Consider the following 24071-nt stretch of genomic DNA (forward strand, 5'->3'; position numbering starts at 1 on the left):
CAACCTGAGTGATGTGTACTCCTGTCTTTGAAATGTATTAATCGCCCCAGGTATAGGGATCTTGTTGTTTATTGACTGTTTAGAGTGGAGGGCGATCCCTTATATACCTTTCCATATCCCTCTTGGCTCCTTTTTGCTATTGTATCAGGTCTTAGCTGCCCTGGACCCGGGAGACTGGATGGTAGCGTTGGACTTGCAGGACGCTTATTTTCACATCCCCGTCCTGCCAGCCCACCGGCGTTACCTGCGGTTCACGGTCGGCCACGAGCACTTTCAGTTTACTGTGCTCCCCTTTGGCCTTACCAGCGCCCCATGGGTGTTCACGAAAGGGATGGCGGTGGTCGCAGCTCATCTGTGCAGGTTAGGAGTTTCAGTCTACCTTGACGACTGGTTGTTGAAGGCGGGCTCGCCCCAGACAGTCATCAGCCATTTGAGAAGTTGGCCTGATATATGATGCTCACTAGTTCTAGTGATCACCTTGTATCAGTCCAAACAACCCTTATGGTGATTGGTTGTAAGTCAACCTTATAGACCAGCTATCCTAATGGTAGCATGGACAAAGCAGTCTTAGGCTAAACTCTTTTGGCATGTGAAGCCAGCTGTTTTACCACATATAACACCTTGAATACCAGATGAAAGGACACCACACAGGTTGTTATGAAAATAAACAGTATATTTATTAATAACAAACACCTCTGAACTCTTTATGAGGTCAGAGGGCTAAGCCCATGACAATCTCTTAGGAAAAATACGATAAGTTGCACAAAATTACAATGGTGCCCTATGGCACGACAAACCATATACTAAGTAAATGGTATAAGGAAATCGATAGAAGGAATGGAGCTGTCCAGAGGCTGTAGGTTCGCTGGGACTACACTATCCTAACCTCGGGTAAGTAATAGGAGGCCCACGGGACACGTGTGCAGAGTGTGAACTCACACGCGAGATAAAGTCAATGGACAGTACAGTTCAAGAAAAAGGTGAGTACGGACAATCCTGACTGGTTAGGACTAAAACGATTGTGAATCTGGACACTAGGAGATTTAATCTACCCTTGAGCACCGAAATGCTCTTGTTACCTCACCGACGGGCTGCGGGTGCATAGGTGCGAAGTCGTGTTGGGTTTCTTCATTGAAGTCTATGGAGCCTGGAAGAAAAGATGCTGCAGGCGACCAGGAGGAAGATGTCCGGTATGATCCACGGGTGGATCGAGGAAGAAGAGGACCTGAAAGCAGAGGGGACAGTGTTCAAAGTCACTAGCCAGTGACCGGTGTGGAACCAGGAGGGATCCAGATGCTGTCGTCGCGATCAGGTGAAGAGTGGAAGCTTGTCTCTGTAACCACATGGACCAGGAGGTGTCTTTGACGACCAGGATGGAGGCACGAGCTGTCCCACGCAGGATCTCACTGTCGGCGGTGTCGGATCCGGATTTGGAGTCAACAGGCCTTGGCAACGGCAACCCACGAGGTGAGTGGAAACGGCTGGAGTTGACCAGGAGGGTCCTGGGTGCTCCTCTTTTGGAAGGGAGCAAGGGCCAGTCTGGAGCAACCAGACCAGCAGTGTAGTTTTCAAAGATCGTCGTCTAGGAGGTCACTAGCCAGCCGGCAAGAGGTCGGAGAGGTCTGGGAATCCGGATCTCGTCGGGCTCTGAAGTCTGGATCCTCGTGGGAAGACGACAAAGTGAAGCCGCTGGACGCTTGATGGTGCCTGCAGTTGCAGGGTGGACACTCCTTGCCCACAAGGGAGATTCTTCAGTCTTCTGTGGAGCAGAACGTCGAAGTCCAGAGTTTCTTCTTGTAAAGTTGTTCAGGATAATCTAATTTGGAATGGGACCAGCTCCTACTTTTATTCTCCTAAAGGGGGCTGTACTGTGACTCGGTCCCTCCCATGGGTGGGACCAGGAAGGGGGGTGGTTACACCCCCTATCCTTTGTCCGGTGTTCGCGCCAGAGCTGGGGCAGGGATGCCCCAGCAACTGGTTTGAACCGGTGTATGCACAGGACACCTTGTGTGCCCCAGGCATGTCTCCTTCCTTTCAGGCCTGTCCTACCCAATACACAAAATCCTGTCTGGGGTGGTGCTAGCACCTCCCAAGGCAGGAAACCCTTTGTCCAAGCCTCCCTCGCTGGAAGGACTCCCAGCAGCAGGAGGTCAGACTTGTGTCTGTGGTGGCAGCATCCATTTTGTGATGCCAAGGCTCGCGTTAACTTTAACCGGGGTTCGCAGTTACATACATGTCGTGTCCCTCTAAAAGGGTGGAATGCTACCCCCGTCTCCAGAATTGGCGAGGGGGTAGTATTCCAATTCGTATGACACCTATCTGAAAGAAACAGGTTAGTATTCGATTCCTTACCTTAGAATATCCCTAGGCGTCAGTCTGGATCCGGAAACTTTTGCGTAGCAGTACCCCTGCGCGTCGGTAGGCGTCGTCTGCAGGCGTCCCCTGCGGCTCCGCGTCCGTCGTCGGCGTCGTGCGCCGTGATGACGTCACTGGAGTATATAGACGCCGCCTCCGCGCGCTGACGTCAGTTCTTCTTTTTTCCGCGCCAGTTAGCGCAGATCCGAAGAGCAGTACTCCGGTCTTTTGACCAAAGTTTTTGAATCTTTCTTTACTCTTAAGGTGCCGGTAGGAAGCCCGGTTTTAAGAATTGTGACGGCTGTGACCGCACGATGTCGGTCACGGACCATCACCGACTCTGCCTCCGGTGCCTGGGCCCGGACCACGACGTGGACGCCTGCGTCGATTGCCGGGCCTTGACGAATAAAGCTAGACGGGAGCGGTCCCGCAAGCTACTCGAGCTCCGGGTGTCGGCCGCGCGTTGAGAGCGGTCCCGGTCCGGACGAAGGTCTAGGGAGCGATCGAGGGAGCGGTCGCGGAGCCGTCACGAGCGCTCCACGAGTCGTCACCATTCCTCTGGTTCCTCAGGTAGGAAGCACAAGAAGTCGGGGCGTCGTCATCGTACCCCCGATGCTCGCGCGATGCGGCCGGGGGTTCGGGTGGCCCCACCCCCGCGGCTCCACGTGAGTCGCCGGCGCGGCCTGCTCCATACCCTACGGTCCCTGGGCAAGGCGCGACGCCCGAGGAGATAGAGGCGTTCCTCATGGCCATGAGGGCACTGTCTCCTCCGACGGGGCCTACGGCGCCTGCGGGCCCGGTGGTCCCGTCCGGGGGCCCTAGCGGTTCGGGTGCTCCTGCCTCGACGCCGTCGGGTGCTCCGGCCCGGACGTCGCCGGCGGCTCCAGCCCCGGCGCCGCAGGGGCCTTCAGGGTCGACGCCGGCTGGTCCACCGGCCTTTCCGGCACCGATTCCATCGGGGCAACCCACGGTGCCGCCCCCGCGCGGCGCCGGGGCTCCGGCGCCGGGGCTCCAGCGCCGGCTCCGGGCGGCGCCGCCCCCATTCCCTCTCCGACTCCGGATGCGGAGTCGGACCGGCGTCGCCCGACGCCGAGTCCGGCGCCGAGGGGGTCTGTTGACCCCGGGGAGCCGGTCTACATTGTTGACTCCGAATATGGTGACGATGTAGATTGCGGAGAGGAGTGGGAGGGGTCTGAGGACCCTCTGACCCGCGAGTGTCAGTACGATGTGGACTGGACAGGTGACTTGGGTGACGCCAGTGGTCTGGATGACTCCCCCAACCCTGGCTTTGTCTCGCCTCCTACCGTGGCTACGGAGGAGGGGGCAGCTTATTCAGTGGTGTTGATGAGGGCTGCCAAGGCCTTACACCTTGAGCTCCCCGTCGCGGCCGTGAGGACTAACATCCTCACTGAGGTACTCAAACCGCAGTCATGCCCACAGGAGCCACTGCTGCCGTTCAATGAGGCCTTAACTGACGTTCTTTTGGGCACGTGGTCCAGGCCCGCTTCAGGTTCGCCTGTTGATAGGAACGTGGCCAGACGCCACAGTCCGTGTACGGATGACCCAAAGTTCTTGTCCACCCATCCCACCCCTGAGAGCCTGGTGATCCAGGCCTCGACTTCCCAGTCCGCATTCCCGTCGGCCCCGCCCGACCGGGAATCTAAGAGGTACGACCAGTATGGTAAGAAGGTCTTTTCGTCCCTGAGTCTGGGACTGCGGTCTTGCAACACCGCATGCCTCTTAGGCCGCTACACCCACTCTCTGTGGGATACGGTCGCGGAACTGCTGCCTGAATGCCCGCTGGATGTACGGGCTAAGCTCGGCAAGGCTATGATTGAAGGCCGAGACGCAGCGAGATACTCCATAAGGTGTGGTCTTGATACGACCGACTCACTGGGCAGGGCGATGTCCACGACGGTGGCGATTCGTCGCCACGCCTGGCTGAGGTCCGCCAATTTCTCGGCAGATGTCCAGAATGCATTGATGGACATGCCGTTTGATGGCAGTCGCCTGTTTGGCGACAAAGCGGACCACGCGCTGGAACGCTTCAAGGACTCCAGGGTCACGGCCAAGTCCTTGGGTCTCTCGACCCAGCGCCAGCAAACGGGTTCGTTTCGCTCCTTTCGTGGCCACGGAAGGGGCGGTCCCACACGTGCTGCCAGCCACGCGCCGCAACAGACTTCTCAACGCGGCGGCGGCCGTGGGAACCGCCGTGGTGGCGGTCGGGGACAGCGGCGAGTTCAGTCCACACCTCCCTCCGCAGCTTCCGCCTCTAAATCCTCCTAGTCCGTGCTTTCAGGCCCATGTGACGCCGGTGGGCGGCAGGGTTCGCCATCACCTCTCCCACTGGCACACAATAACATCGGACAGGTGGGTGCTGCAGCTCGTCCGAAGGGGCTACTCCCTCCCCTTCGAGACCACTCCTCCAGCCATGCCACCGCAGAACCACCGTGTGTCGGGGGACCACTTGACACTTCTGCAGGAGGAAGTTACGGCCCTCTTGGCCAAGGGGGCCATCGAGCGCGTTCCTGGGCCAGAAGTAGGATGTGGTTGCTATTCCCACTACTTTCTGGTACCCAAGAAGGACAAAGGGGGTCTACGTCCTATCTTGGACCTAAGGGACGTCAACGGCTTCCTCCGGAAGGAGAAGTTCAAGATGTTGACATTGGCTCAGGTCTTGGCTGCTCTAGACCCGCAAGACTGGATGGTAGCGTTGGACTTGCAGGATGCGTATTTTCACATCCCCGTCCTGCCGGCCCACCGGCGTTACCTGCGGTTCACGGTAGGCCAGGAGCATTTTCAGTTTATCGTGCTCCCCTTCGGCCTTACCAGCGCCCCACGGGTGTTCACAAAGGTGATGGCGGTGGTCGCAGCCCATCTGCGCAGATCAGGGGTGTCAGTCTTCCCCTATCTAGACGACTGGTTGTTGAAGGCGGGCTCGCCCCAGACAGTCGTCCACCACCTTCGGATGACGGCAGACCTCCTGCATGGGCTGGGGTTTTCCATCAATGTGACGAAATCACACCTGTGTCCCTCCCAAAAGCTCCTTTTCATCGGAGCGGTTCTCGACTCGGCGCAGTTTCGGGTCTATCCACCGGAACGGCGGGTCCAGGATATACAGGCTTTGATTCCCATCTTCCAGCCGTTATCCCGGGTTTCGGTCAGGTTGACGCTGCGGCTACTGGGGCTGATGGCTTCCTGCATCCTTCTGGTGCATCAGTGGGCCCAGCATCAGGGCAACTTGTCCGACCATGTCTTGATCTCGGAGGGCACTGCGAGACAACTGCAGTGGTGGCTTACGGACCGCGATTGGGTCAGAGGCAGACCCCTCTCCCTTCCCCAGCCGGAGCACGTTGTTGTGACGGACGCGTCCCTCCAGGGCTGGGGAGGCACTTGGGAGAGGCAGAGATCAGAGGCATCTGGTCTCCGGCGGAGTCCCGGCTCTATATAAACCTGTTGGAGCTACGGGCGATTTGTCCGGCACTGAAGGCATTCCTCCCCTTTGTCAACGGGAGTGTAGTGCAGGTGTTCACGGACAACACCACCGCCATGTGGTACTGCAACAAACAAGGCGGGGTGGGGTCGTGGACCCTTTGCCAGGAGGCCCTGCGTCTCTGGCAATGGCTGGAACGTCCGGGCGTGATTCTGACGGTTCAACACCTGGCCGGTTCTCTGAACGCCAGGGCGGACAAACTCAGCCGTCGGTGCTCGATGGATCACGAATGGCGTCTGAACTCGGACGTGGCGCAAGGCCTCTTTTTGCGATGGGGAGAGCCTTGGTTAGATCTATTCGCCACAGAAGAGAACGCGCAATGTCATCAGTTCTGCGCGTTGGAGTTTCCAAGACGGCACTCGCACGGCGACGCCTTTCGGCGCGAGTGGAGTTGCAGTCTGTTATACGCCTTTCCGCCTATACCACTTCTGCCCAGAGTGCTGAAGAAGATCAGGCGCGACCGGGCCCAAGTCATCCTTGTGCCTCCGGACTGGGCTCGAAGGTACTGGTATCCCGAGCTACTCAGCATGTCAGTCGGTCCCCCGATCCGCCTGCCCCTTCAGGAGGACCTTCTGTCGCAGCAGCAGGGGACGGTCCTCCACCCGAACCTGTCCAGCCTCCACCTCCATGCGTGGAGATTGAGCGGCGACAGTTGCCTCCTGAAGTCTGTGATGTGATTCTGGCAGCCAGGCGTCCCTCCACGAAGTCGGTATACGCCTGCCGGTGGAACAGATTTGTGGCATGGTGCACAGCAAAGGCTGTGGATCCTCTTTCTGCCCCTCTTTCCGAGGTTCTCCTCTTTCTTCTCTCTCTTGCCCAGCAGGGCTCTGCTCTGGGCACTATCAAGGGCTACCTTTCTGCCCTTTCGGCCTTTCTGAGGCTGCCTGATCAACCTTCTTTGTTCAAGTCCCCTATTGTAACAAGATTCTTGAAGGGCATCACACACATGTATCCACCTGTCCCGTTTGTGATGCCTCAGTGGGACTTGAACCTGGTTCTGACCTTCTTGATGTGTGCTCCCTTCTAGCCACTTCATTCCTGTCCTCTCCGTCTCCTGACTTTAAAGACGGCCTTCCTGGTTGCCATCACCTCTGCCAGGAGAGTGAGTGAGCTCCAGGCTCTTTCTGTCAAACCTCCTTTCATGTCCATTCATCCTGACAAGGTGGTTCTGAGAACTAGACCTTCTTTCCTGCCCAAAGTAGTCTCTGCTTTTCACATCGGGCAGTCCATCACCTTACCCTCCTTCTTCCCGCCTCCGCATCCTTCAAAGGATGAAGAGCGGCTCCATCGTCTGGACCCAAAACGTGCGCTTTCATTTTATATGGATCGCACACGCCAGTTCCGGGTGGATGACCAACTGTTTGTTGGCTACGTGGGTGCGAAGAAGGGACGGGCGGTACATAAACGGACCATCTCTCGGTGGGTCGTTCTGTGCATCAAAGTGTGCTACTCTTTGGCTCGGAAGGAGCCTCCTGTTGGGCTGAGGGCCCATTCCACTCGGGCCATGGCGGCTACTACTGCCCTGGGCCGGGGAGTCCCTTTGCAGGACATTTGCCAGGCGGCTACGTGGGCCTCGCTGCACACTTTTGCGAGGCACTACTGCCTGGACAGTCAAGTCCGGAGGGATGGCTTCTTTGGCCGTTCGGTCCTCCAGGACTTTCTGGTGTAGGATTGTATCGGTTCGCAGACCCACCACCGGGGTTGGTATTGCTGGGGTATCTATTCTAAGGTAAGGAATCTAATACTAACCTGTTTCTTTCAGATGAACAAGTTACTTACCTTCGGTAACGATATATCTGTAAGAAACAGTAGTTAGTATTAGATTCCTTACCGCCCCGCCCATCCTCCCCGTTCTGCGAACTGATACCTAGGGTTAAGGACATCCCTTTCAGGGCCCTAGTTTCAAATGGCACCAGTGTTGGTTCTCGCATGGCTCTGCGTGTTCTGGCGCGGAAAAGCTATGTACAAAGAACTGACGTCAGCGCGCGGAGGCGGCGTCTATATACTCCAGCGACGTCATCACGGCGCACGACGACGGACGCGGAGCCGCAGGAGACGCCTGCAGACGACGCCTACCGACGCGCAGGGGTACTGCTACGCAAAAGTTTCCGGATCCAGACTGACGCCTGGGGATATTCTAAGGTAAGGAATCTAATACTAACTACTGTTTCTTACAGATATATCGTTACCGAAGGTAAGTAACTTGTTCTACTCGACATGTTTTGATAATGCTATACCAAAGTTAGCATTCAACGGCGAGGATTATAATGCACTTAAGAGTATATGGTATATCGTTATCATGGAACAGCTATTAGGAATTGGGTCCGCAAGCTGCAGACGGGCTCAGCTCATGCCAGAGCACCATCTCACATAATTCTAAGCACTCTGCCTTCAGGATTGATAAGGCCTGCCATAGGAGTGACTGATAGGAGTATATGTGACCATTTTAGGGTTAGATATAGGTATACTATATCTATAGCAAAGGGTGATTACACCACCTTGTCCCAGCTGTCTTAGCAGCCAGTTGTGTCAGTTTTGGATGGCCAGCCAGGGGTGGCATAATACATGCTGCAGCCCCTGGTAGGCCCTGGGTACACCTATGCCCTGGGTACCTAAGGTACACTGTACAGGGACTGATAAGGTGACCCAGTATCCAATTAGATATGTACCTAAGGTACATGGAGTCCATTTTAACAGAGAGAGCAGGATGCCTTGGGTCCTGAATAGCAGGACCCCAGGCCAACTAAGTCACAAACCAGCAAAACACTAGGCACAAAGTTGGGGGTAACCATAGTCAGATATCCACCTTCCTACAAGCCACCTCCAGACTACGGCCGACCTCCTGCACCTGCTGGGGTTCTCCATCAATGTGCCGAAGTCGCACCTATGTCCCTCTCAGAAGCTCCTCTTCATCGGAGCGGTTCTAGACTTCGGGTTTATCCTCCCGAACAGCAGGTTCGGGATATTCAGGCTCTGATTCCGATCTTTCAGCCGTTATCCCGAGTCTCGGTCAGGTTGACACTGTGGCTTCTGGGGCTGATGGCCTCCTGCATCCTTCTGGTGCATCACGCCCGGTGGCGGATGCGGGCTCTGCAGTGTGACCTGAAGTTTCAGTGGGCCCAGCATCAGGGCAACTTGTCCGACCATGTCTTGATCTCAGAGGGCACTGCAAGACAGTTGCAGTGGTGGCTCACGGACCGCGATTGGGTCAGCGGCAGATCCCTCTCTCTACCCCAACCGGAGCACGTAGTTGTGACGGATGCGTCCCTCCAGGGCTGCGGGGGCCACATGGAAGAGGCGGAGATCAGATGCCTCCTCTGGTCTCCGGCAGAGTCCCGGCTCCACATCAACCTTCTGGAGCTGCGGGCGATCCGACTTGCACTGAAGGCATTCCTCCCCTCCGTCCGGGGGAGTGTAGTGCAGGTGTTCACGGACAACACCACCGCCATGTGGTACTGCAACAAACAGGGCGGGGTGGGGTCGTGGACCCTATGCCAGGAGGCTCTGCGCCTCTGCCAGTGACTGGAACATCAGGGCGTGTCCCTGGTGGTTCAACACCTGGCAGGTTCTCTGAACGCCAGGGCGGACGAACTCAGCCGTCGGTGCATGATGGATCACGAATGGCGTCTGAACTTGGACGTAGCGCAAGGCCTCTTTCAGCAGTGGGGAGAGCCTTGGTTAGATCTATTCGCCACAGAAGAGAACGTGCAATGTCATCAGTTCTGCGCGTTGGAATTTCCAAGGCGGCACTCACTCGGAGACGCTTTTCGTCGCGAATAGAGCTGCGGCCTCTTGTACGCCTTTCCGCCTATACCACTTCTGCCCAGAGTGCTGAAGAAGATCAGGCGCGACCGGGCTCAAGTTATCCTTGTGGCTCCGGACTGGGCACGAAGATATTGGTATCCAGAGCTACTCAGCATGTCTGTCGATCCCTCGATTCATCTGCCTCTTCAGGAGGACCTTCTGTCGCAGTAGCAGGGGGCGGTCCTCCACCCGAACCTGTCTAGTCTCCACCTCCATGCTTGGAGATTGAGTGGCGACAGTTGAGGCCATTTGACTTGCCTCCTGAAGTTTGTAATGTGATTCTGGCAGACAGGCTTCCTTCCACAAAGTCGGTATACGCCTGCAGGTGGAACAGATTTGTGGCATGGTGCACAGCAAAGGCTGTGGATATACTCTCTGCCCCCCTTTCTGAGGTTCTCCTCTTCCTTCTTTCTCTTGCCCAACAGGGCTCTGCTCTGGGCACTTTCAAGGGCTACCTTTCTGCCCTTTCCGCCTTCTTGAGGCTACCTGATCAGCCTTCTTTGTTCAAGTCCCCGATTGTTAATAGATTCTTGAAGGGCATCACTCATATGTTTCCCCCTGTTCCTTTCTTGATGCCCCAGTGGGACTTGAACCTGGTTCTGACTTACCTGATGTGCGCTCCTTTTGAGCCGCTTCATAACTGTCCTCTCCGTCTTCTTACACTTAAGACTGCTTTCCTGGTTGCCATCACCTCTGCCAGGAGAGTGAGTGAGCTCCAGGCTCTTTCCTCTAAACCTCCTTTCCTTTCTGTCCATCCGGACAAGGGTGTGCTGTGGACCCTCTTTCCTGCCCAAGGTAGTCACAGCCTTCCACATCGGGCAGTCCACCTTCTTTCCGCATCCCTCTAAAGAGGAAGAGCGGCTCCACTGTCTGGACCCAAAACGTGCGCTGTCTTACTATCTGGATCGCACATGCCAGTTCCGGGTGGATGACCAACTCTTTGTTGGTTACGTGGGCGCTAAGAAGGGGCGGGCGGTTCACAAACGGACCATCTCTCGGTGGGTCATGTTGTGCATGAAGGCATTCTACTCTTTGGCTAAGAAGGAGCCTCCTGTTGGGCTGAGGGCCCATTCCACTCGGGCCACGGCAGCTACTACTGCCCTGGGCCGGGGAGTCCCCTTGCATGACATCTGTCAGGCAGCTACGTGGGCCTCGCTGCACACGTTCGCAAGACACTACTGCCTGGACAGCCAAGTCCGGAGGGATGGCTTCTTTTGGCTGTTCCGTCCTCCAGGACTTTCTGGTGTGATTATTGGTTCTCAGACCCACCACCGGGGTTGGTATTGCTGGGGTATCTATTCTAAGGTAAGGAATCTAATACTAACCTGTTTCTTTCAGATGCACAAGTTACTTACCTTCGGTAACGATATATCTGTAAGAAACAGTGGTTAGTATTAGATTCCTTACCGCCCCACCCATACTCCCCGTTCTGCGAAACGATATCTAGGGTTAAGGTCATCCCCTTTCAGGGCCCTAGTTTTTATGACACCAGTGTTGGTTTTTATCATGGCTCTGCGTTTCTGGCGCGGAAAAGCTGTGTATAAGAACTGACGTCAGCGCGGCGTCTAAGTACTCCGACATCATCCCGGCGCCGACGATGGACGCGGAGGCGCAGACGACGCCTACTGGCGCGCAAGGGTACTGCTACGCAAAAGTTTCCGGATCCAGTCTGACGCCTGGGGATATTCTAAGGTAAGGAATCTAATCCTAGCTACTGTTTCTTACAGATATATCGTTACCGAAGGTAAGTAACTTGTGCAATAGGGAGCAGCCTTCATTATTCACAGTCCCCATCATTAAGGCTTTTATAGAGGCACTTAAGAGGGTCATCTGCCCAGGTTGCTACCAGAACATCCTGGAACCTCAATATAGTCCTCACTAGGCTAATTTGTCCCACTTCTGAGCCTTGTCATAAGTGCCCTCTACAGTTTTTCTCATGGAAGTTAGCCTTTCTAGTTTAAATCACTTCTCTCTGGTGTGTGAGTGAGATCCAAGCTCCACTCTGACATAAAAGTAGTTTAAATGAACCCAACATTTCTGCCTACGGTTCTCTACCTTTTTCACATGAATCTGACTGTTGAACTCCCTCCCAAACCCCTCTCCACCCCCGCGGCTACATTTTACACACCGGAAAACAACCTCCTTGGCCTTTTTGGGCCTCCTCTCACCCTCTAGTCCTGCCTCTGAGAGCACTTCTTACTTCATAGTCATGCATCGGGTGACCAAAGCTCTTGACCTCCAGCTCTCCCACCTTGGAGGTCGAAACCAATACCAGTAGCTGACATTTGTAAGGCAGCTTCCTTGTCCACTCCATTTACATTTACCTACTACTACTGTGTGCATATACTTGCGCATTAACCAGCTCAAGTGAGCCAGACTTTACTAGGTAATCCTTTTCAATCCTCTGCAACATCTTCTGGCTAACCACCACTAAGGGTATAACTGCTTTACAGTCAATGCAGATAATGTGTATCTACAACTACACATGCCACAAATCGAAAATGTTACTTACCCTAAAACTGACATCTGGCATGTGGTGCTCTAGATTCACATGTACACATCCACCTCCCGGAAAACCTTAGGTTGTTGCAAATGCTTTTCTTTTCTTTTCATTTCAACATTCTCTCGCATGGTCATCTTTTGTCACTTCTGTGTTCTATTTCCATCTAACAATGTAACCAATGCTCATGAGCATGACAAGTCATAGGAGGAGTGCCTCTACGTCGTGACCTTGTGACTCGAAAGACTTCTTTGAAAAAAAACAAGTTGTACACATCTGAAACAACACTAGATGGCAGGAGAATCTACAGTTCCACATGCCATGAAGAGCATGCAGGGTAAGTAACATGTTCCTTTCAACTTTACCCTTGAATGTCCGCATCCAGCAAGTTCAAGTGTTCTGTATAAATAATGGGGCAGTGTTTAACGTGCATAAAGTACGCTGTTTCAGCTAGTCACTTTGAAGTACACACCTTTATTGCTTTACCTCTGAACTTATTTGAACTGGACCCCTTGGACAATTAGTTTAACCTTCCACAAACTACTAGTATTTTGTCATGCTTGGAAAGATTGTTACTACAGCATACTGCTTTTTAGAACAATATTGAGCATTTCAATAATGCACACCCACAAATAGAATTATCTCTTTTGATTAAGTAGTAATCATTTTAAGACGCATAGTTTGAAAAAAAAAACAGACTTTAATAATACTTGTATCTGAAAGAAACACATAGTGATAGATTCCTTACCTTAGATATACCCCCAGGTGTCAGACTGGATCCGGAAAGTTTTTCTTCAGCAGTACCCCTGCGCGTCGGTAGGCGTCGTCGTGGGCTCCGTGTGCGTCGTTGGCGCCAGAATGAAGTAGCTGGAGCTACTTAGACGCGCCCACGCGCGCAGACGTCCAGTCTTTTTTTTTCCACGCCAGCAAGCGCAGATCCGCGAAGATCAAGTGCCCCCAGTCACTTTTTGACTGAGTTTTTTCGAGGCCTTTCACCTCTTTTCTTCTGAGTCGATCGACTCCTGATGTCGTAGGGATGCCCGGTTTCAGGAACTGCGGGGACTGTCACTGCATGATGTCGATGACGGACCCGCACCGCGTGTCTCTACTGCCTCGGGCGCGACCACGACTCCAAGTTATGCCCCGACTGCCGGGCCATGGCGCCGAAGACTTTGCGGGAGCGGTCCCGAAAGTTTCTGGAAGTCCGGCAGTCAGCTCCACACCGCTCACAGTCCCGGTCCCGTGGGAGGTTGAGGGACCAGTAGCAGACCCATCACCATTGTTCCTCTGGATCGAAGTCTTCGTACTCTGGGTCAGGTAAGTCAAAGTATTCCAAGAAGAAGTCGAAGAAGCGACGTCGCTCTTCGACTTCCCCTCACCTGTCACCTGTGCCACCCCGCGACTCCGGCGAAGCCTGCGATGTCGCCGCCGGTCTACCCATCCTTTCCGGGTTCGTCGGCGATGCCTGAACAGATGCAAAAGTTTCTTGCTGCCATGGCCCGACTCTTTGGGCCGTCTGGCCCCGCCGGCACGCTTTCGGGCCCAACTGGCGGTCCTGCCCTTACGACGCCAGTGGCACTGGCCCCGACATCTGGTTCGTGCACCAGCTCCACAGCACCCCCCTGGACCTGGGCAACACCGGTTGACCTGATAACACCTCCACCGGTGTCGACCCCACCTCTGGCACTACCTCCGACGTCGTCCGGTACTACTGTTATAAGGCAACAAGGGAACCCACTAGGTAATCAAGGACCAGGGGTAACAGTTATAATAGGCAACAAAGGTCCTTAACTTAGCAAAATACTTATGGGGCAATTAATGAGTTATAGACCACAATGTGTGCTATAAGCAAAACTTGTCCAGCCGGAACAATGATTTAATCAATGTAAATGATTTAACAAAATAAGGTGAACAATTATACAGTGGGATACAATCCTGTATCAAGTACATATAACACAAGGAGGACAACCAGAAAATACATAAAAGGGAAATTGGCAGGCAATTCTAAAACTAAGGGTGCGCTGGTAATGAGTTAGAGTTTAACCAAGCTGACCACATGTAGTAAACACAGTTGGGTAACACAATGGAAAACTAGCGTGAACCTACATAAACTGTCGACGGCGTTTTGATATTGTACAAAATAAAGGATCATCATCAGGACTCAAATTAGGTTGCCGGATTGTTAACCATAACCCTTCCACTTGCAGGAGTAAGGAAGGGTATGGGGCAGACAACCAATGGGATGTTGTCCGGGTGGTGTGTATTTCTCCTTGTTCCCTGAGAGGAGATGTTATGGTCGGAGCGCCGCGGATTGAAGGGCGCCAGTGCGTTCCTTACGTGCGATGGGGATCAATGCCCTCTAGAGGATTGAGTAATCCCTGGTTCAGAGGGTTCCAAGGAGCAGAAGAATTGGTGCCAAGACCTGTTAATCAAGGTCCCGTGGTAGGATTTGCCCAGGATCGGGGTAGAGGCGTCACCAGCGTGGATTCCGTCTGGCAGTGGTAGGCGGGGAGGGATTCCTTAATTATCCAGATGGATCATCCTACGAATGCGACCGGGCGCAATGGCTCGTGTCAGCGATCACACGTTGTCCCCGGTTTCAGCCCTGAACTGGACGTGCTGAAGAAGATCAAGCGCAACCGTGCCAAAGTCATTATTGTGGCTCCGGACTGGTCTTGAAGGGTATGGTATCCCATGCCACTCAGCATGGCGATCGATCCCCCGCTCCAACTGCCTCTTCAGGAGGATCTTCTGTCGCAGCAGCAGGGGAGGGTTCTCCACCCGAACCTGTCCAGCCTCCACCTCCTTGCCTGGAGATAGAGCGGCGGCAGTTTACGTCTTTTGTTCTCCCTCCGGAAGTCTGTAATGTCATCTTGGCAGCCAGGCATCCCTCCACTAAAACGGTATACGCCTACAGGTGGAATAGATTTGTGGCATGGTGCACAGCAGAGGCTGTGGATCCCCTTTCTGCCCCTCTTTCAGAGGTCCTCTATTTCTCCTTTCTTTGGCCCAGCAGGGCTCTGTACTGGGCACTGTCAAAGGCTATCTCTCGGCCCTTTCAGCCTTTTGACGACTTCCAGATCAGCCTTCCCTTTTCAAGGGCCCTGTTGTAAATAGATTCTTAAAAGGCATTACTCATCTTTTCCCTCCTGTTCCTTTCATAAGGCCTCAGTGGGACTGGAACCTGGTTCTGACATATTTAGTGTGTGCTCCCCTTGAGCCACTTCACAACTGTCCTTTGGTCTTCTGACTGTAAAGACTGCTTTCCTGGTTGCCATCACCTCTGCCAGAAGAGTGAGTGAGCTCCAGGCCCTTTCTTCTAAACTTCCATTTCTAACAGTCCATCCGGACAAAGTTGTTCTGCAGACTCTTCCATCTTTTCTGCCAAAGGTTGTCACTGCCTTTCTCATCGGGCAGACCATCACTTTGCCCACCTTTTTTCCGCCTTCTGATCCCTCAAAAGAGGAAGAGCGGCTCCACCGTCTGTACCCAAAACGAGCGCTCTCATTCTACCTCAACTGCACACAACAGTTCTGGGTGGATGACCAGCTCTTTGTTGGCTACGTGGGCGCCAAGAACGGTCGGGCCGTGCACAAGTGGCCCATCTCTCGGTGGGTCGTTCTGTGCATTAAGGCTTGTTATTCTTTGACTAAAAAGGGGCCTCCGGTGGGGCTACGCGCCCATTCTACGAGGGCGACGGCAGCCACTACTGCTTTGGGAAGGGGAGTTCCTTTGCATGACATCTGTCAGGCATCTACGTGGGCCTCGCTGCACACATTTACCAAGCACTACTGCCTGGACAGTCAAGTCCGCAGAGACAGCTTCTTTGGCCGTTCTGTTCTTCCGGACTTTCTGGTGTGATCTTGGTTTGCAGACCCACCACTGGGGTTGGTATTGCTGGGGTATCTATTCTAAGGTAAGGAATCTATCACTACGTGTTTATTTCAGATGCACAAGTTACTTACCTTCAGTAATGATGTATCTGTAAGAAACATTAGTGGTGGTAGATTCCATATCGCCCCACTCATCCTCCCTGTTAAGCAAACTGATTTCTAGGGTTAAGGTCATCTCTTCAGGTCCCTAGTTTCATGGCACCAGTGGTCAGTTTCTTTCATGGCTCTGCGTTCCTGGCGCGGAAAGTTGTGTATAGAACTGATGTCTGCACGCGTGGGAGCGTCTAAGTAGCTCCAGCAACGTCATCCCGGCGCCAACGACGCACGCGGAGCCGCACGACGATGCCTACCGACGCGCAGGGGATTGCTGACGAACAACTTTCTGTAGCTAGTCTGACGGCTGGGGCAAATTCCAAGGTAAGAAATCTATCACTCCTAATGTTTTTTACAAATATATCATTACCGAAGGTAAGTAACTTGTGCATCTTTTCCCCAAAATGACCTGCTTGTAATTCTGAAATGCATTGTTCTACATCAGTGATTTGTGGTGTGAACCATATTGGCAGGTTTTAATGATATACTTTTGCTTTCCCTTCTCTATTTCTAATATTAGAAAATACAGCTTCATGAGGGGAGACCAAAACAGAAAAGACACCGCTGCAGGAACCCTAACAAGCTGGATGTGAATAGTTTGACCGGAGATGAGCGTGTTCAGCTAATAAACAGAAGAAATGCCAGAAAGGTATAGTCACCGTGACTATTAAGTTAAGAGATGTCTTTTAATCATACCATCCAGCTACATAACTCAATACCTCCAACCCCTTAACAGCCTATATTTACTGATGCAATCATATTTCTGATATACTTCTAACTGCAGATTCCTCATCTTTTGAATATTCCCCAGGTGTCAGACTGAATCCTATAATTTTTTAACAGGACCTCTGCGGGCCGGCATGTGGCGCCGTGCAGCTTCACACTGATGCCGTTCTCTCTGAAAATGACTTGCAGGCCTGTATAGGTGCCACTCTGGTGAACTGACATCAGCTCCTTTCTGCTCCATGAGACCCGTATCTGGGACTGTTGCTTATCTCTCAGGGACCAGTTTGCTTAAAAAAATTGTAAATCTAGAGTGCAAGGGAAATATCACCTCCAAAAATGGCAGCTTTTAAACCCTGTAGGAAAAAAATGTTGGTGACCAATCCTCATCAGGTTTGCCTGTGTTGCCAGTCACAACTCTAAGGCCTGCAGTTACTGCATGCCTATGAACCCGAATCAAGGCAAAACTCTGTCTCCAAGCATCGTAAGACTATGCAGCAAGACTGATCCAGGTGGAAAAGTCGGTTCTGGTAATGCTCCCGGTCCAGAAGTTGAAGGAGTCCTTTCCTGAGGGTGTTTTTTCTCATGCTCCAAGTTGGTAGGTCGATCCATGCAGGACTTCGCCCCTTCTCGACACTCGTATACCCCTGAGAAGGTGCAAGACTTCTCTCAATTTTGTCCCCAAAGCGATCAACATCAGAGCCTCCCCCCTCAACTTGTGGCGAGCCGATAGGCCTTACATCTAGGGTACCGACGGCAGATTCACCTTTAGCTCCATGTAGAACCTTCAAATCCACAATTGGACAGGCTCCTATTCTGACTCTGCCTTCGGGACCACGCTCCACCCAAGTTCGACTGATGCCGGCCCTATCAAGATCAGTGGACGAGCTACCCATTGTGCTGTCTGAGTCAGCGCCTTTACGACCTCGACCAAGGCCACGCTCCCGCTTTCATTGAGGCGCCACAGTCCCCACTTGACTGTCCAACCCTCAACGAAGGACACAAATGATGCATTCCTTATTCGGAATGGATTTTGACAATAATTATGACTGCTGAGACTGCAAAAAGAACAGATTATGGACGGAATGCTGAATTAATCAAACATTCACCCCCAGTCGCAGATCTGGGTTAAATTCATAATATCTGAAAGAGACACGTTAGTGATAGATTCCTTACCTTAGAATATCCCCAGGCGTCAGACTGGATCCGGAAAGTACCTCTTCGCGTCTGTAGGTGGCGTTGTGCGTCTCAGCGTCCGTCGCTGGTGTCGTATGCGCCGAGATGACATCACGGAGACTACTTAGGCGCCACCCATGCACGCTGATGTTAGTTCTTTCTTTTTCCGCGCCAGTAAGCGCAGATCCGGTTAGAGCAGGTACCCTAGTCACTTTATGACTAACTTTTGAGACTTTTTGTCTTCCTTTTTTTGAGTCTTTAACTCCTGATGCCACGTAGGGATGCCTGGGTTTAAATTCTGCGGGGCCTGTCGCCGTATGATGTTGGTGGCGGACCCCCACAACGTCTGTCTCTACTGCCTGGAGAGCAACCATGACTCCCAGTCCTGTCTGGACTGTCGGGCCATGGCCCCGAAGGCCTTGAGGGAGCGGCATCGGAAGCTGTTGGAGGTTCGGCACTCGTCCCAGTGCCGTTCCCGGTCCAGGGTCCGCTCCAGAGAACGCTTGCGGGGCTACAGTCATCGCTCCTCGGGCCCCAAGTCTTCACCCTCGGATTCGGGTAAGAGAAGACACAAAAAGAAGTCGAAGAAGCGTTGTCGCTCTCCATCACCCCCGTCGTTCCCCGGATGCGGACGAGGGGGACAGGGGTTCTACCCCTGCGGCTGCTTTGGAGCCCGGGAGTCCCGCGGCCTACACACCTTATCCGGGTCAGTCGACGACTCCCGCACAGGTGCAAGAATTTCTTGCTACCATGGACTGCCTGTTTATCCAGTATTGGGGGTGTCTTTCATAGATTCACATGCCTGAATCATTCCCTGCCGTCAGAATGGGAGTCCCTGGTACTTAAATAAAGTAATGTCCCATAGACATATAGATAACTAGGCCTAAAGGCCTCACATTAGTAACATATTGTGAGAAGTTGGCCTGATGTGCAGTGCTCACTATTCTAGTGATCACTATATATCAGTCCAAACAACCCTTATTGATGATTGGTTGTAAGTCAACCTTATAGACCAGCTATCCTAGTAGCATGGATACGAGCAGTCTAAGGCTAAGACTCTAGAGGGCGTGTTAAGCCAGCTGTTTTGTGGGGTTGAGTGCGCTACTGGGGTGTAAGCGCATCCCTGTGGTGGGCACACTTGTGTGGACCTGTGTGTAGCAACAACACAGTATTTCCGAAAGGTATAAAGTTCCAAACTTTAGGAAGTTTTCAAAGTTTAATTCGAATTTTCATAGGTGTATTTCATATTGTCTTCATATGAACAGGTTAACAGTTGTTGATGTCATCATTAAACATTAAAGAAGCTCCAAAAAGCTCCAATGCATTTCGGACAGACGTCCTTTCTCAAGGAGCACTGCAACAAAGGATATACGAAAAACAAAATGAATATCGTATCATATTATCATAATCAAACGACAAGGTAACTGCACTTAGAAATGTAGATCCGTGAGAACAACCTCATGCACCCGTTTTCGGGGATGGATTTGGTAAAGTAAAAGCAGGGTAATCCGAGCGTGAACTAAAAGAAAAAGTAGACGGTGAATAACATGCGGGTGATAACCATGTTTGGGACGCTTGCAAACAGAAGGTGAAAATACGTGCTGACTGGCGTGGTTCCCGAAATGGGACGTGTAACGTTCAAAGTGGGTAAATCAGGTAAAGTCAGAGGCGGCTAACGTGAGCATGCAGAGTGGAAATGAAGTTGGACGATAATTTCCACACAGATACAACTTACTTAGTGAAGCGTGGGTTAGAACGCATAGAGCTCCGGTTCAAGTGGTGACAGCCTTCGCGGAGTGTGCGCGGAGTTTTAACAAACTGGTGCTAGAGTAATAGAAAGAAAGGAGGGGTTAGAATGGAAAGAGTGCAAAACGTGGCCATCTTAAAGTGGTGTGTGGTGAAAAACGGGTAGAATGAACTTCAGAAGTCTAAGCGTGCAGTTACAGAAAGCAGACCGCAAAACAGGATTGGGTGCATCAAAAGATGCCCGGGTGGGCATTTATAGATAACAACTTAGTTCTGTGCGGTCATTAAGACCAAAAGGTTTTTGAGATTGCAATCTGTACATCCATGATGTTTCACGTTGTAGAAGGGTTTTGTTGTTGTCTCTCCCTTCAATCTTGGGGACGATTTCCAACACTAGGTATTTGAGTTGTGCCACATTATGATTAGCTTCATTGAAGTGGATAGCGATGTTGGATTTGATGTACAGATTGCAATCTCAGATTGCTATCTTTGGGTTTTATGATGAAGTCCATATAGGGTTCAAGCAGGGGTACGGTCTTATGCAGTCGAAACTCATCAGTAAGTCTACCCAAGTTATCCGCTCTAGATTCTTGGGCGTCGACCCACAGCCAGTAGGCCTGCTTGACTTCCAGTTTAGATATTGGAGCACCGGACTCCCACACGGCCCATAAACCAGTGGCCTTAAGGAGTTCCTTCATTTTAGAGAGCCAGACAATTTTGTCAGACCCCTGCAGGTTCATAACTTCTTTAAGGCCGTCTGCGTAGCACTCTAGCTCTGGTGTGCGCCACAGGCGGGCCCAATAAAGAAGCGGGCGCAGAATTATAAGATCTTTAATGGATCTGCGTCCAAGATCATATTGAATGGGCTTGCTAGGGGTACTCCTGGGGATAGACAACAGCTCCTTGTAAAATTTGTTTTCAGCCATTACGAGGGAGTCAACATTATTAAAACCCCAGAGCTCTGCCCTGTACAGTGCACTGCCTACTGCTTTAGCGGAATAGATCTCTAAGGCAGGAGCTATGGGTCTAGATACTGAAGATCTATGCTCCCTGCTTATGACGCCCACAACCCGTTTGTGGTTTAGAGCCATTTTTTCGATGTGAGGATTCCACTTCAGTTGGTCGGATATCCTAATCCTGAGATAGTTAAACATTTTAACCCGTTCTAATGGCTCTTCATTAAGAGTGAGCGTGCGATTGGCTTTCCTACTGGGATTAAAATAGAGGAGCTTGGTTTTAGAAGTGTTAATAACCAAGCCCCTTGAATTACAAAAGACACAAAACTGATCCAACAATTTTTGGAGCCCCATGGGTGTTTTAGAGACTAGCAGCGTGTCGTCGGCAAAGAGCATGGCGGGAACTTTTCCACAGCCAAACTTGGGGCGTCCGCATCAATATCCGATAAAAAGGAAACCACCCCATTGACAAATAAGGAAAAGAGGGTCGGCGCCAAAACACATCCTTGGCGGACACCTCTGTTCACCGGGATTTTATCAGTTATCTGCTCCTTTGTGCCTCACCGGATGCGTGCGTATGTTCAGTCATGCATGAGGGCCAACAGGTCCAGGGTGGGCAGAGGGAACCCCATCTCTTGAAGAACCGCCCACAGGCGCCCTCGGGGGACCAGGTCAAACGCGGTCTTCAGATCGATAAAGGCCAAGTACAGACCACCCTTGCTAATCGAGACTGTCTTCCAATGAAGTAGTAACAGCCTGAAAGCCTGATCTACAGTGCTAGTGCAGGCCCTGAAACCCGCCTGGAAGGGGGAGATAATGTTATTCTCCTCTGTCCAAGAGAGGATTCTTTCCAGAAGGACTCTGCCAACCACCTTCTGACCAGCATCGATCAAGCTGATCAGACGATAGTTGGCAGGGTCACCCCTTGGCCCCTTCTTGTAAATAGGAATCACTTCTGCCCCCCTCCAAGAGTTTGGGACTGGGGACTCAAGGAGGAGGGCATTAGTCAAGAGGGAGAAGAATTTAACCCATTGCCTAGTGCTGGCACGGAACAGATCGCCAGGGATGCCATCCTGGCCCGGTGCCTTACCTTGGACAATTTTACTAAATGCAGACTCTACCTCACTCTGCCCTATAGGATCGATGGATGGGAATGTATTATATTGGGGTAATATACATCCCGCGATCACTTCAGTGTCCTCAACAACCTCTACCCCTTCGTACAATTTCCTAAAGTGGTCGAACCATTCCCTGTCCGTAATATGGTTGGGTAATGGATCTGAGCCACAATCATTGTTCTTTCTTACTAAAGCCCAGAATCGTTCCCCGTTCCTGTTCTGACTGGCCAGTTTTAACTCTTCCCAGTGGAAGTCATCTCAGGCCCTCTTAGCCACTAATAATGCACGCCTGTACACGGCTCGGGCTAAACGAACCTCAGTTGGATCTCGGGTTTTGATGGCACAGATCAATTTGGACTTAGCCCCTCTGCATTCATGGTTATACCACCTGGATGCGGGCTTCCTAAGCTTCGACTGGCTTGCCCCACATCCATCAAGGAAGAGAGCGGCCGTCCTGTCAATTGTCTCCTCATAGACCTTGTTGACCTGGACAGAACCGGGATCATCAGTACAGAGTATAGAAAGGTTCTCGGTCTGATCTCTTACAATTTCCCCCAGGGCATTTGTCTTTTGCTCATTGATGGTAAATTTATGCCATTTGATGAACCTTTTGCAGTTCGAGGGTACTATTTCTCTAGTCGTCATTGTTAGTCTATTGCTGGACAGGTGGTTCCCCACAGTTATCAGGTTGCACAGGCTAAGGGATAGAGGGTTATGGTCACTATGGATAGAAGGAATAACTGTCATATCTGACACATATCTCCACAATCTCTTATCAACCAGGATATAGTCAATTCTGCTGGGGCAGCTAACCCTATTATAGGTGCATGCACCAGAGAAATCAGACGGTGTGCGCCCATTCACTGCTACCAGAGCATGCTCCAACACCAAGGCATTCATTTGAATAACAACTGGTGTCCACTTTTTAATCGGCAAGTCGTCAGTTGCGGGATTCCCCATCTCGCATCTTCCCCCAGTAAACCTACCGCGCCGTCGGCAGCTAACGGTTCAAAAGTGCAGTTGAAGTCGCCAGCGATTAACGGCAAAGTATCTGGGGAACAGTTACAAAGTGAATCTGCAAGTAGGGCAATGGTAGGAGATTTACCACCCCCTCGTATACCTCTGGCATAGATGTTAAAGACTTCCAGGATCACTGAGGCTTGGGCAGCCTAAAGACGCTCCGTCCCGCCATGCAATAATCCGACGATTTATCCTGCCTTCCCCTCGGTCCTAAGTGCCCCAGCTGAGAGATTCAGGTGTCGGATGTTGGCGCCGAGGTCCGTGAGAATCCTCGGCCGAGATAGCGCACAGGGGGCCACAGATCGCGACCCAGCGCAGTGAGGCCTACATCGGGGAGTGAAGCCGGGACCTGGAGTTTCGCGGTAACGGCGGAGAGCGGCAGCAGTGCGAGTGCTGGTCCCTAGCCAACCGGGACCAGCGTAGGAACCTGGCGGCACGGCTCGGTCCCCAGCGCTACTCGGTGACAGTGCTCCCAGGCCCGTGATCAGGGCTTTCAGGCGGCAGATCCACGGAGCGGCCTACAGGTGCGGGAGAAGCCGGGATCTAAATTTTGACGCACCCCCGGGGACAGGACTGGAGGCCGGCCCGAGGTTCCCCCCTCCCCCGCATCGCAGTGGTCCGCAGTGGCATAACAGGAAGGGGGCAGGCGACATACAGACGGTGAGGCGTGTTGGGGGCTTGATTCCTCTGCGCATCCTGTCACAGTCAGGCCGCACCGGCAATTGGGACAGTACCAGGGCGGCATTGGGGAACGCAACGTGATCCGCAGTTTACGGCCTGGTGAAGCTACGGGACACACATCGTGGGCAACCTCTGAGCCCCCCTCACCTGGCGCGCGCAAACAGGGACTGTGCTGGTGAAGGTCCCCGGCCCCGGGAGGTGCGTCGCCTACGGGCCTGCAACGAGAGCCCTATCATAGCCCCCGTGGGTGGCCCATTGGGTGACATCTATAGAGCAGGGCCACCCAGAGACAATCCTCTCCTATTCAGCGGTCGAGCCGGGCCGCAGCACATAGGCGCGTAGAGCGGGACGTTTGTTTGGTGGCCAGTCTTGCGGTCCCTGAGGTGCAAATTTGACGGTGGGCATTGTGTACAACCCTCGGTGGTCAGAGCGCTGCCCGGACAGTGGTGTGGGACGCGCACGGACCACTGGCGACGAAGGTGATACTGCTACGTAGGTGACAACAGCCGATCC

At 52.6% G+C, this 24071-nt stretch overlaps 1 protein-coding gene across 2 annotated transcripts in view; it reads left to right on the top strand.

Annotated features, from left to right (window-relative positions):
- Positions 1-24071, top strand: part of CHD9 (chromodomain helicase DNA binding protein 9) — a 2123706-nt gene that overhangs the window by 2031766 nt on the left and 67869 nt on the right. For both annotated transcript variants that reach the window (XM_078670246.1, XM_078670247.1), the window contains exon 39: positions 16659-16787. In XM_078670246.1, coding sequence (XP_078526372.1) covers positions 16659-16787 — 129 coding nt within the window. The remainder of the gene's footprint in view (positions 1-16658; positions 16788-24071) is intronic.

This window comes from Lissotriton helveticus, chromosome 12, assembly GCF_964261635.1.
Source record: "Lissotriton helveticus chromosome 12, aLisHel1.1, whole genome shotgun sequence".
NCBI classification, from domain to species: domain Eukaryota; kingdom Metazoa; phylum Chordata; class Amphibia; order Caudata; family Salamandridae; genus Lissotriton; species Lissotriton helveticus.